The 14,893-nt window shown below is 34.8% G+C and overlaps 1 protein-coding gene across 2 annotated transcripts in view; it reads left to right on the top strand.

Annotated features, from left to right (window-relative positions):
- LOC128997991 (SH3 domain-binding protein 5-like) overlaps positions 1–14,893 on the top strand; it is a 45,274-nt gene that overhangs the window by 8,977 nt on the left and 21,404 nt on the right. Inside the window, exons 4-8 of one of the 2 annotated variants that reach the window (XM_054423886.1) lie at positions 405–566; positions 1,491–1,621; positions 2,981–3,043; positions 4,195–4,345; positions 5,329–5,440. In XM_054423886.1, coding sequence (XP_054279861.1) covers positions 405–566; positions 1,491–1,621; positions 2,981–3,043; positions 4,195–4,345; positions 5,329–5,440 — 619 coding nt within the window. The remainder of the gene's footprint in view (positions 1–404; positions 567–1,490; positions 1,622–2,980; positions 3,044–4,194; positions 4,346–5,328; positions 5,441–14,893) is intronic. The other variant, XM_054423887.1, reaches the window with a different exon arrangement.

Genomic DNA, 14,893 nt, shown 5'->3' with positions numbered 1-14,893 from the left:
TTATTGAACAATTAAGTTCCATATCCTTTAGTTCCTTGTCACTGTCACCAACAATGAGCTTCAAACAAAGCACTGGTATTTTCAGTATTAGATCCTGACCTCGTTTTTGTTACGCATTTACTGTGTTTTAGGTTGGATTTTGTCTTCTTCATATGTAAATTGCTTAACTGCATCAAGAGATGGATAATTTTTAAGCCCTTATGAATATGATTATGGCCTAATGAGCCCAAATTCAGGTCATCCACCCCAATCACACGTCAGAGCTTTGATATAAAATTAGGTATACACATATTAGCATACTTCCTCTTGCATTTTGCTTTGCCTTTACTAACTATGTTAAATGTTAATACACAAATGTAGTAGTACGCTACACATTTCTACTGATGTAATATCAATTACGGCAGGCACTTCATGAGACACAGATGGCCGCTGTGAGGTTTGAGCGCGCCAACTCTGCTCACGCAGCAGCCAAGGAGATGGTTTATCTGGCCGAGGAAGGTCTCAACGCGGAGGGCCGTACCTTCGACCATGCCTGGCAGGAGATGCTTAACCATGCAACTATGAGGGTACGGTTATCTAAAGTTTAATAATCATATGTTTAGTAAATTGTAATTACAAATACAACTTTACATATTAGCATCTAAGTACAGTAGGCCTAAATATTATTGAACTATTTTAATTTCTGGTATGCTTAAACTTTCCTAAAAATAACAAAGTTTGGGGTGAATTCATTTTTAAATAACATTTTTGTGAATTTCTCCTACAGGGAATAAAGCTATTATCGTAGGTCTCATGGTAAGACCTAGACCCGGGACTGGTTTACTTTTTTGTTCTGATGTCAACAGAGGCCAAAAACACCATCCGTTCAAATTCATATATACACGTGTGTGTGTGTGTGTGTGTGTCTGTTTGTTAGAATGATAACTCTAACAACCCTACCCTGTTGCAGTAATCCTGCAGACTAAGCAAATTACCATTGGCCAAATTTGGATTTTCACTAAAAAATCTCCTTAAAAGTGTCCTATTTATTACATTTCATTGATAGTATTCTAAATTCTAAGCTATTAACATTTCAATATAAAACACACCTTATTACCTTCCCTGTTGCAGCAAACTTAAGCACTAATTAAAATTTATGATATTTTGAAAAAGGAATATATTTAACATTTAACATTATTCTTTTTCGTTCATTATAGATCGTAGAATCAATTTAAACTCAGTTTAAACATGAAATAACTTCTTGATAGTATTATACATGTAGGTCCTGTCATATTCCAAAAATACTCAATGTACACATCTTTACTTTCATAATTTACAAGACGCTAAATATATATAAAGTTGTTACATTGGCTATTGGTTTCAACTTATCACACTGATCATTGTCAATTGGAGACTTGCTTTGTTCAAGGATCTGAAATTTGAACAGGTCTTATGTATTGCAGTACTCTTGGCGTTTGATGTAGACTTTTAGTTAGACTTTTGTCTGTCAGGTGAACGAGTCGGAACTTGAGAGAACGTTGAGTGAAGCTGAACATCGACGAACCTCTCATACCTATCAACAGGCAGAGACTTCTGTTCAACAACTACAAAAAGAGCTGAAACGATCCATAGCAAAATCCAGGTAAAACACCAACGTTCACCTGACCTGATCTTTTAATAACCTAATTGTAATTTTGACATGATTCTTAAGTTCTAACAAAATAATATCGCAGTTACTTTAGATACTTGTTTGAAGTCTGTAACTTGAGTGTTTATTACTTAAATTCTATTTTGAGAAAACATCAAACAGTAGTTAATTTTAAAATTGTGAACACATAATGCAGGATTATCAAAGTTACTGAGAGTTGCGCGTATGCTTTAATCCATTTGAGGCGTAGTACAGCAGAAAATCTTTCAGTAACCTCTCACAATCTCTCGAGAAAACAAATTATCAAAGAAAAAACCCCAAAAAATATTGATGTGCTGTATTGAGATATAGCTTTTAGTTTTGCTAGACAGGAAAAGGGTCTACTTGGGAGGGGGGGGGATAGAAGTGGACTGTAGCTTCCGGAATGTTTCAATTCCAGTTACTCATATTTTAGTAACCGAACACTGTACATAGGTATGTTTATGTTAACAATTAAATTATTGCTATACTGTTTGTGAAATGGGTTAACACACACCAGGCTCTGAATATCTGTGCATAGATATCGGCCAGCTGACAAACAAACGAACAATGTGTGGGGCATTACATATTCAGTTAACGAAGAGGCCAACAAATGGGAAAGTTAAAAAACAAAGCGGGGAAGAAAAATTTCAAGGTTCTCCTGAGAAAATTTAAAAAGGTTACAGGGAAAATTACTGATTACAATTTTCTGAAATAAGTTAAGGAATTATAATATCTGTTAAGACTTTTTCTCAAAGTTTGCTTGTTGTCTCAGTTATTTGCTTATTATTTGTTATTATTAAAGACATTGTGAGAACCTTCAAACCCTCCATCATTTGGCTTTGTGGTCTTGACTTTAAAAAGTGGAAAAGGCTTAAGATAAATTATGTTTTTTTTTGTTTATTTTATCTTTTGCTCTGATCTAGTAACATTCAAATAAAAAAAATTACTTATTTTGTTATTACCTCTATACTTAATGTTGGTTTGACCAGAAAAATTAGCTTACACTTCAAAAGCAGTACTAAATCATATAACACCACATAAATAGTATGTGTTTAATTGAGTAAAGTGTGTTAAGTGTGTAAATATTCAACTTTTAATTTCACTATAAGTGTACCTAATTTAAAATCCATAACTGCTTATAGTACGTAGCTAGTAGGCAAATATTTATACTTTTGTACTCATAACATAGTATTACCCCTTTCCATTATTTTTGTTATGTGTTCTCTGTGTATCACTACTAATTCTTGATTTTTGCTTTTAACTATTACATTTTAGATTTGTTTTGTGTACATAATTTTGTTTTTGTTCTACTGTTTTGTATTCTGTTGACAGTTACAACATTGGTCGTGTCTTATCTCATTCTAACCTCTTCGCTGCTTTGTTTTTGACTGGTTTGTAAGTAGAACTTAGAACTTATTGTTTGCATTTATTAATTTTTACAGTTGTGCCTTTTTTCTATTATTTGAAATCCTACTCTTTCCTCTACTCTACATTTAGTATTTGTTAAGTCCAGAGAAAATCTATTATGTTATTTACTCTAAGTCTAAGCTTTTGAGACGATCTGGCTGATGTTCTAGAGGGTTGTAACCTCAACCCTCTTATTCAGACCATTGTATCAACAAGACCTCAAAGCAAGTCCCATGATAAATCTTTTCTTAGCTGACGTAGATAAAATGGTTATCAGGGATCTTATTGAAATATTTCTGTTAAGGTCTTATGCCTAAAAAAAATGACTTCGACAATATGTTTGAAAATGACATAGATGTCAAGGTCTTGGTACTTTGACATGACTTAAACTAACTCTCAGGGATCTTAACTTTAAGCTAAGTGCGCACTGGGTTGGGATGGCACAGACAGACAGTACAGACGTTCTGCACTTTTTTAATGGACAGCGCACACTGGAAGGGTCGACACGGGACATACGGACGATATGGATGTTCCCCACTTTTTTAGTAGGGTGCACACGCACTGGATCGGTCAGTACAGTAACACGGACGATAGATACCTTCACAGTCTAATCCTAGCATTTGTGCTGGAAACTATGTTATGTACAGTCTCAACCGAAATATGTATGCCCACTGTAGACTGTTCCGAAGTGGTGAGTGACTCATTGGTACGACACTTTGAGATGTCTTAGAAATCTTTTTTTGAATTTTCATCGGACAGCGGAAGGTGAAGATGGTCCATGACAGATGATGGAACCATGACGGCTTAATGCGCGCACACATAAGCAAATCAATGCTAAACAATTTTTAAGAATTCCGTACATACCGTCCGTCCTGACCCAGTTTGCGCTTAGCTTTATCCCTCAAGCATTTACTGTAAAGAAAGTGAACATTAGTCGGTGAAGAAAAGAGTTTGTAGCTTATACTTTCATTCTTCTATTATAAATAAGGAAACAGACAATAATATATTATGTCTATATTTTTTACATACAGCTTTATTAATAACTTTATTATTAATATTCATTCTTTATCTGGTGTTGAAATACTAGCTTTAGCAATATTTCACTCATTCTTAGATGTCTTAATGAGGGAGTGTTTTAGGTCTTACTTTGAAATGAAAGCCCAATTCAACCAAGTTTTGGAGGAACAAAAGACCAAAGTGAAGTATTTGGAGCAGAAAGTGGCGACAGCAAAATCCAGCTACGCAGAAGCCCTTCGGAATTTGGAGCAAATCAGCGATGAAATTCATAGGGTAAGAGACATTCTTCTGGTCAGCGATTGACCTTAATACAGTAGCTCCTGTATTAAAAGAATCTTGCCAGACCAGGCCTAGGTTGAAGAGCCTAAAAGTTTGGTTGAAACGAAAAACTATGTAAACATTTAATATTGAAACAAATGGATTATTGACATTAGAAGCAATGTTTACTACAATGTTGCAACATATGAACTATACTCATAAAAAATGACAGTAAGTGATTGAGTACCGGTACTTACACCTGTATCAATCAATTGTAGGCTACCGCTAAAAGACGATCTGTCTCTTTTATACTAAAGTATTGCACATTTTACTCTTAAAAATACGGAAAGTAAATAAAGAGACGTCTTATAACACTTAAAACATATATATACGCTTATACTGTTACTCACAAGACGGTGAATATAAAAAAAAAATGGTAAGTGGTGATCGATTTCGATTGGACACTCCAATCATCATCAGACCCAATAGGCGAATGACGGATATTTGCCCCAAACAAATGGTACAACCCACATTGCTGTAAAAATTACAGTTGAAAAGTTATTTCAACTTTTGTGATTTTTCCCATAAAATATAGTTATTCCCACTGTTTACCTGTGATATGGGTTTTTAAAAAGCTAATAGGAGTAAGTATGTGTCAGTTTGCTGATACCGTTTCCTTCTATATTGATTTTATCATTGATTCATCTTCCCTTCTTATCTCATGTCCAAGACGTCTACATCTCAAATGTTTGATTTTTGGATTGGCAACAGTCAACACTTTTCGTAGGTGCTGGTAACAGATCCTTCAGTTCCCTATTTGACTTAATTCTCTATTCCCTTGTTTTTGTTTTTTGTGTCGGTCTATAGATTTTCCAGAGCATTTTACCTTGAAATGTCATACTTTTTTTAGTATCTTTGCCTAGAGTCTATGTTTTGGATCCATACAAGAGGGTTATCCAAATATCCAATAGGAGCCTGTATTTATGTTGCCTTTACAGATCCGCAAGAACAAGAGTGAGCCTACAGGCCTGGGAGTTCGAGGGGCTGGAGTAGGAGCAGATTCTCCCCTCACATCTGCAACTGTCAGTACCTCTACAAACCCAGACACAGGTATTTAAATAAAATTATGTATTTTTTACATTTTAATTTATATTTCATGCAAAATAGTTTTATAGAAATTTTCATTCTGAAAAAATTATTGTTATTGCTGCCAGTACTCATTGATTTTCAAAATATAAACATTTTTCCGGTCTATAGAATTATTAATCTAATCCACTTTTTTAAAATTGTCCCATCTTCACATCCTAGGACGCTAGGTACTAGCCCAGAAACTGTTTTACACATTACTTCAAGCTAGACCTAGAGGGTTGCGGCATTATCATGTAGATAATATCCATTGTTGATTGGCGGGATTTGAACCCGGGACGTTGGGCAACAAAACCCCGAGCTCTTCCACTAGACCAGCTCGCTCCCGATCTAATCTAGATTGCACAACCAGTTTTCAGCTCTTTTACAAGTCTTCAACATTTTAGAATAATAGGTTTGAGCGTCCACAATGAATCACAAATTATTTGAAAACAATAGAAAGCTGCCATAGCTTGAAATACTTTTTAAACACTATTTATACCAACAAATTATGCTCAGGATGAAAATAGTCTAAATTTAAATCAAACTTACACCTGTTAGTTGTGGTTGTAAAAATAATGATTAATATGGGCATATGTTTATATAATCTTCATATTGTTCTAAAGGAGAGGAGCTATTAGTATCTTGTGTACTTATGATCCTGTTTTGGTTAGATTGAGAATTTAACTTCTTGAAACTTGCATCTCTTAATATTTCTTCAGAAATAACCTGCCCTTTTGTTGTGATAAAACCTTATTTTTTCGTATCAAAAAGAAGTTAGCGTTTTACCGAGTCGCAGTCAGATTGGCACCACGACAGATTGGCACCATGGTGTTTTAGCACCCGGCGTCACATTGGAACCTCGTTGACATGAGGCCATGAAATATCACCCCACGACAGCATGGCACCACGACAGATTGGCACCTGCCTTTTCTAGAGGTTCCAATGTGTCGTGTACTGTTACGACTGATTGGCACCTCTGCGGCCGCCGTCAGCTTGGCACCGCGACAGATTGGCACCACCCCTTTCTCGAGGTTCCAATCTGTCGTGTATTGTTACGACTGATTGGCACCTCTGCGGCCGCCGTCAGCTTGGCACCGCGACAGATTGGCACCACCCCTTTCTTGAATGAGGTTTGAAAGTACAACAACGCAGTTTTCTGCGTGCAATATTGAGTGGAGCTGGAATATTAATCCAATCCTTCTCTAAAGTCAATCAATACTACACCTGTTCCTCGTGAATGAGATTTAACTACTTGCAGTATTCAAGTAGAGACGGTAAATGTACAAAAAATATGATTTTTGTGTATTTACCGTCTTGTAACAGTATAAGCGTAAATATATGTTTTTAATGTTATAAGACGTTTCTTTTATTTACTTTCCATCTAATTAACGTACATTATAAATTAAACGTTTTATTTTAATTTTAACTAAATCATAATATACAAAAATAAAATAAAACGTTAAAATATCTATATCTATATCTATATCTATATCTATATATATCTATATCTATCTATATATATATATAATACGTGAAGCCGTATTTTGTTAACGCAACTCCTGCCTTATTTGTGGACCAATTTCAACGTTTAAGGTGTCAAAAGATTCGTCTAAATATGTAGTTTTGCAATAAGGTTTTAGAACTTTAAAATTGATATTCTTAAGGGCGTGAGACCCTCTCAAAGGTCGGGTTTTCCCCATAAGAAATACATTGAACAAATTTAAAAACAAAAAACAGCTGTTTATAAAAAGAAACGCATTAGCTTTTTGGGAGTAAATATTAATGTTTTAATATTCAGTAGGTTAAGACCAAGTTAAACAGTTAATTAGTTTTGTTGGAAGAACGGAAAATGCCTCAAGTTGAAAGAAGAAATATTGAAAACGGGAGGAGGAGACAATTAATAATAAGGTATCTTATGCGTATGAGGAGAGTAGAGAAAGATATTTCTGATCTAACAGATACACATCCATATACACATGCACTTGGTGAGATGAATAATTTTTGCCAGTTCTGCTATGCAACTTACTTTGGAAGTGAAAAAATATACGAAGCACATACGAAGCCAAGTTGTCATGGTTGTAAAATAAACTTGCCTAATGTCAGATAAAATGAATGCATGCAAGAAATGTTTACTTCAGACCCTGACAGATCGAGATATTTCAAAACATTTTGTTAAAATTACGTTAACCAACTTTCAATGGTGTTGCTGCTTTAGCCTATTCAAAGCAGATTATGGCTGTCCAGTTGGTAACCCCGAGTTTGTGGGTAAAAAATGAAGCACATGAAATGGTTGACATGGGTAATGGTTAGCTGGTCCCGTAATCCGAGGGTCGAAAAAGGTTGGGGCAATAAAACGACTCCACTGGTCCCGAGAGGTCCAGGTAGTTTTGGGCTGGCTAATCCAGCGGGGCAATGAGGCATGAAGCGTGATGTAAACAAACAATAAATACTTGCAGTACTGTCCTCAGCAATGAATGGTGCGAATTTTGGAATTCCCTCGCCAGGTCATCATCCCATCGCGAAGCTCTAAACAATGCATCACTTCACTCTACACGTCAACAACAGCAAATACTTACTTAGTTATTATTAAATCGTAAATATTCATCTTTTAGCTGTGTGCCCGATCTACTCACGGGGATCTTATAGTGGTCAGTTGAAACCTTCCTATATAAAGAACAGCAGTTGCATATTTTCAAATATGCTGGCCAAACTATTATATATAAACAAATACAGTATCCGACAGTTTCAAGTAAAAAAAAAAATAAAATGCGTAATAGAACTATAAGGGGTACACTTCCATATCTATTGGCACAAACAACCAAATGAGTAATATTGATTATTCGATTGTTTAATTTGATATATCGTTTGGTTAGTCGTTTGGTTAACCTTACCTAACTAACCAAACGATATTTAGTTAAAATACTATACCTCAACCTCGCTATTAAACATTCAGGATGGAAATTTCACTATCAAAGGTGTTCTTGTCCTGTCCGTACGGAACACTGAGTAATATAATATGCGCTACCAACTTATGAATAATTGTTTAGGCATACGATCCCAAGAGATAGGCAATTGGTCTATTGGCTGTATGGTCCAGCGAGCAGCACATAGCGTTGAGAAGACACATTGGAAAAGCGATTTGAGCATAATCCGTAAACCTCTGTTACAATCACCCACTGCAGTTGTCACTTTACACTTTACACAACCACCATTGAAGTGCCGTCAATGAGTTTAAACCTTTTATGTAAGCTATTGGTAATGCTTATGTAAAAAATGTAAGTTTCCCAGCCATATAAAACACTGATTCAAGGTCTTTTTCCCGGTTATCAAAACTCAAGAAAACTTTTATACACAAAGAATCTCTATTTTCATTTACGGTTACCCCACAAATTATTGAACTTGTGATTAATTAAATCCGTTATGTAAGGAAAAACTGTTTTAATCCAACTTGGTTTGGATTTGTTTATGAAACGTGATCGGAAATGATTGCGGTATTTGTAAATAACATTAAATGTAAACATATCAGTGACATCTAGAGAAAAATAATCTTGATCCCAACAGCTGTTCGCTATTTCATAGATGATTATGTGATAAAAATTGGGAGAAAACTTGACAAAAATCGCACAAAGTTGGGTTTTTGAACGTCCGTAAGTTTATTTAAAAAGTAGTGAGGCCATATTTTAATAGCTAAAGACACTCTCGCCAATCCAGTGAATACATTAAAATAATTCGGATCTTGATAGGTACTCTCGTTTTTCAGGAGAAGGCCGCGTAAATGGCTCTTGGGCCGTGACAGACGGAAGACAGGCAGACTGAAATTGAGATGAGACTTGTTTCGGCTTCTTTAATGTATAAAACGTAAAAATAACCTAAACATTTATGATTCTGAGCAATGTACATACAAAACTCTAGTTTTATTTATATAGATTGTTTTAAACACATGTCTTTGTATACGGTATTTTTTCAGTTCTTTTCTTAACGCATGTGTATTTTATAATAAATATTTTCAGCATGAAATAATAGACAATTATTCACAACACTGTGTATTAGTATCCTTAGGAATTAAAACCCAATGAATTCTATAACATGCCATATTACTGATACTCATTCGCTGAATCACCTTTAAAACACTTGAAAGTATATAAACATTAATGCTGTACTTTTTAATGTTACTGGTAACACTATCTAAATCTATCACACACTCTCCAAACATGTGTTTTTAGAGACAACGAAGCACCTCAGGCCCCTTCCTCCTACTGATGAATGGGCATTGATAGCTATACAGACACTAGCCGAAATCCTGTTAGACAAATTACAAAGGGGCTGCCGACGGGACCAGTGGAAGTGCGGATTAAGAGACCTTCCTTGAGACTGGGACCAGTAGAAGTAGGGTACCTGGCTTACGGGACCAGTTGAGTCTGCCCCGTTGACATCACCCCACTTTTCAGGTTACTCTACGTAGAAAATTCGTTTGATCGGGGGTGTCTCAAATCAAAGAAATAATTTGGCCCAACTTTAATTACTTAAGAAAAGTACAATATCGGTACATATCAGTAAGGTAACAGTGTTCTTCAATTCTCAATGCTGGAAAAACTTTGTTGCAACATATTAACTCGAATTGAGGCAGATCGTTTAGCATTCATTAGAAGTTATCAGTTAAAATCGAGAGCATAAATGATGTAGGTGAACCTTGGTGACGCCATTAGAGATATTTAAAATTAGTTTCTAACAAGTTTTCAAATAACTCTAAGATGTAACTAAAGTTACTAGAATTTAAGCATAAGGTTTTCCTCGGCGTTATGTTTTATACTAGGCGAGTTCTTTAATTTAAAGTCAATCACTTCAACAGTTATTCTATAGATTCTTGTGTAAACCATATTAATAATACTGCAAAGGGCAAACGTATCAAACTGTTACGACTTCCCGAAAGATTAATGAAATTTTAAGTTGATTCTAAAAGTATTTTAAGTTTCGGAACGGTCAGAGTGAGGCAGAGAGTCTGTCAACTATCACTAATCGTCTTGTTTTCCGGGTCCGACTCCTATTGTTGGGGTGTAAGTACATCCCCGGAAACAAGAGATACTGACTCATAATTAATATGTTCAGTATAAATATGTAGCTTGTGCAACTTTTCATGATCTACAAAAGCAAATATCATTACGTTCTAAGTCATGATTTTTTTACATTTTACATTAAATTTCTAGAAAATCGGTTTACGTCTGCCTTGACAAGTAAATACTACAGGTAATGTGTAAATTAAACATATTTTAATAACTAACAAACATACATGTTATTACATTTTCTACAATGAGATTGGTTATAAACAAAATCATAACCTCTGGAGAGGTTATGACTAGTGATTTTTAGTCCTTTAGTTGGTGGTAATATATAAATAAGGATTTGTACAGATTTATTAGTATGGCGTAAACTATCGTACGTAACTCGTCCAAAATGTGTGTACCGGACTCGTATGGTAATCCCGTGCGAGACGAGGTCGAGAACGACCACACTCGTCCGGTTGTTTGGTTGGAATACTAGAATACTGGAGTGCGGCAAAAGGTAGTAAATGCAGCAATTAGCAACTGTCAGTACTATAATCATATTTGTACAAACAATTGTACTGATTTTATTTAACTAATCCCGATTAAAAAAACGTATTTAACATTCTTGTATGGTTAACTAGCAGTCATACCCGTTCTTCGCAACGGGAAGAGAACGCTAAAGAGAATAATTATGTTCCATAGATTTGTCGTATGTAGATAAACTTTTAGAGGTCCGAAAAGTATTAACTGGATACTGGATAACATTATTTTTGGGGAAACAAACCATACAAACACAATAGTTATTTTTTTAAGAAATAGGAAAAAATGAAGTCAATAAGTTAAAGAACGATGCACTTAAAAAATAAAACGCCTTATTCCCAAAATATCAAAATTGATTTCTTAAATTAAAAACCTAAACATACCTCAGGAAAAATCCTACTTTGACAGTTCTCATTTTGTATCACAGTGTTTTGTTGCTGCTTGGTTAAAATTAGCTGTCCTCAATTTAAACCACTAATAGTACTGCACCCTGTTGGTAAACCTTATATCTTTTTAATGTTATTTAATATCATAGAACCAACTTGTGTGGTTGAAACAGGTGGCAAAACTATTTTATTCCTGCTCGTAAAAATTCAAACAAATCCCTTTTCGTATGGAAGAAATCACAACTACTTCTTGAGTGCAAAAACCGCCAAACATCTTCAAGAAACTCGCCGAATGTGTAATGGCCCTTTTATAGTGATTTTTTCATTACGCTTTTGCTACCAGATAGCATGTTATAGAATGACTTTTTTAACTGATTAAGCATTGTACTTTGAATCAGATGTGGCATTAGTGAATAAGGATTCTTTCATTTCGTGCTTCGTGGAATTAAACAAAATATCACAGTCAGGGCCCACAGTGAAATATGTAACAATTGCTACTAAAGATTTTCGCGTAAGACGAACGTACTATTTGTGGTAATCAACAGCTTGAGTGAACAACTGTTAGTAAGAATAATGCTGCTACCTGGTTGCTACTTATTATTGCACTAAAAGAAAGAAACTTCACTTTTCACGTTAATTTTCGTGGTTTCAATGGCTTAATTGGTATTATACTTTTCCGATGAGCTCGGTTATCTACGGAGGCTTGATCAATTGGGGCTAGATTATCGTGAGTCTGCATAATATGCTGTATTGGGTAAACCTAACCTCATGTTCAAATTTAATGTTAGAAAAGTCATTGTAACATGTACCATACCATATTTACTCATATTAACTCAGTGTGTTACTTAAAAAAAAATGATTTCAATATTAAAGTTACTTAAAATCATTGAAACACCTTTATTGACAGTACAGTACACTTAATACGAGTCCCGTATATCAATTCACTATTGACATAATGTGTGCGGCACATTTAATCTAAATCTGGCCTGGTTTATCTTAGCTATTATTTCCCTCGCGGTTCAATAACCTGGCTTTAAAGTCGGGGCGTCCTCCCCCTATAACAGGTAGAAGGGCAATCCTAATCCCTTGTTGACAAACAACAGTGTCTTTGTTACGGGCGACCACGAGGGACGGGTAGACCCTTACTGCGCCAGGACTAAATAATCCCTCTCTAGCAAACACCCGTACTGCGCCAGCACTAGTCCAGGTAGGCGAGGGGGCGCCTTCTGGTTAACCTACCCATTGGAATTTGGGATGTAAACAAACCACACACCCTTACGCACCATTGGTATTCCGAATGTAAACAAACATCACAGCTTTCGTTATTTGGAGTTCATATTTTCAACTTTGTTTTCCCAACTTATTATTGGTCACATATTTTTACATTGACGTATTTGATCCCCCTCCTGAAATAATTTCAGTTGTTCATTAGTTGTCAACGAGAGGAGTTGTAGTTGTTATTTTGTTTCAATGTGTTTTTAGTTGTTGAGTTTCGTTTTGTTAGCGTTTTATTTATTTATTTGAATTAAAGTGTTTAGTTTGTAATCATGAAGAAAAGTTTGAGTGAACGGGGAAAAACTTTGATAGTGTTGGACGGATATACTTATAGAAATATTTACGTCAAAGATCACCCTAGAGAAACGGTGGAGATGTTCAAATAAACGTAAGTATACTTATTTTTTAATAACAACTTAATGTATTTTCTTTATACTTGCGGAGCTCTTTGTTAGTTTTTTTAGTTATTTATTTAAAGTCTCCATATACGTGCAAAGCTAAGAAAACTTTTTTAATGCTCTTAAGTCAGGAAAAATTGTTGAAATTAGTATAAAGTCAGGGACATTTACATTAATTTTGCGGGATGGTTTGTTATGTTGAAATGAAATAGTTGCTGCAGAGATTAACAAAAGTTATGAAAAAATGGTGGCATATAATATGTAATTGTTATTACAATTTTTCTTATTTCATTTGAAGCTGCAAGTACATAGAATTTGATTTCTTACTAGGTATTGTTTTAGCCGATAATTAGTCATAAGACCTGTGGCTATGGAGATGGTGGAGGGCATATTAAGTAATGAAAGTTTTTACTAGAAAAACAGTAATGTTTAAATATTAAGACCACTCACAGTTCAATTCATAAAATAACAGGCGTTGAAAAATTATTTAGTCCATTTCTACATGAATACTAAACCTTGATCATACATACTTGGATTGATTCTACAGTACTAAGACAAACACTACTAATTTGATCACTTAGGTTAACAAGGATAATCCATAAATATTAAAGATTATATGTTTGCGGTCCAAAATGTTGAACGCATTCAAGGCAATGGACATACTTTACTAACCCAAGAATAAATAATAATAATTATTAATGTTTTTAATCGATTATCCGGCATAAATTAAATTAAACGAGAGCTAGAGCCCCGTGTTTGAAAACTCGACCGAAAGTTTGAAGTGTGTTTGTAGTGTTGTTATAATAATGTACGATGCAAACCCCACGATGTTAATAAAAAAGTGATTGAAATTTCTTTCATTTGTTTTGATTTTCTGTTTATATTTTGTTGTTATTTCGTCACCAACATGGCAACCCATAAGGTTCATGTTAAATTTTAAAATTTAAAATTCATTTTTTGTGCTTTTTTTATAGCCTATTTTAATTTTTAAAGGGATTCTGCACATCTACAGGAAAATATCTTTTGAATCTGGTCGAGTAGTATGGACAGATTAGCTGTCATAAGTTTTGCTAAAGTTTTTTAGTATACAGTATAAGATCAGTTTATCTGTCTTAATTACTTCCTACGGCTTTGATCGGCAAACTAACCTAATACAAAGCATTTTTTATAGTTTATAGTTTAACATCCACTGATTACAGTGAGTATTTACAGTCTCTACTTCTACTCTTGATCCATGTCGGCCGTTTTTACCATAATAATGGTCAAATTTACATAACATTTTCCACATTGACAATTAAAATGCAATCAAGTTCGATAAGTAAAAAAATAAAATCAAAATTACGTTTTAGCACAAAATACAGTAGGTATTATCAGGTATTATGATTGTATAAGTCACAGAGTGTTTATAAATAAGTGGATAAATAAGTTTGATTTGATTAACACACTGAATTTAGGTATACGGTATCACACTGAATGAACTCTCAGACTCATTATTACGACAGTTTCTCTCAGAACTATTATTACAAAGAAAACACCGCTCTGGCGCAGTACAGTTCTGATTTTAGGGTGTAGATTTAAGTGCTGGCGCAGTGAGGGCCTTCTACCTAGCCCTCTGGCGCAGTAAGGGCGCCCCGCGAGGGACTGCTGGCATCCTCACGCTTTTCAAATTACGGAGATGTCTATATTTGAGTCTGCAAGTTATGTGGCATTACCAATTGTCAATTTGGTCTTCAACATCAACGTTGACATTGACAAACGAGCGGACGTACAGAGAATTTGAGGAAGACGGAAAAC

The sequence above is a fragment of the Macrosteles quadrilineatus genome, unplaced genomic scaffold (assembly GCF_028750875.1).
Source record: "Macrosteles quadrilineatus isolate MER2022 unplaced genomic scaffold, UCM_ALF_1.0 Scaffold_7__1_contigs__length_78375512, whole genome shotgun sequence".
In the NCBI taxonomy this organism is placed as follows: domain Eukaryota; kingdom Metazoa; phylum Arthropoda; class Insecta; order Hemiptera; family Cicadellidae; genus Macrosteles; species Macrosteles quadrilineatus.
This window is presented reverse-complemented; position numbering and strand designations above follow the sequence as displayed.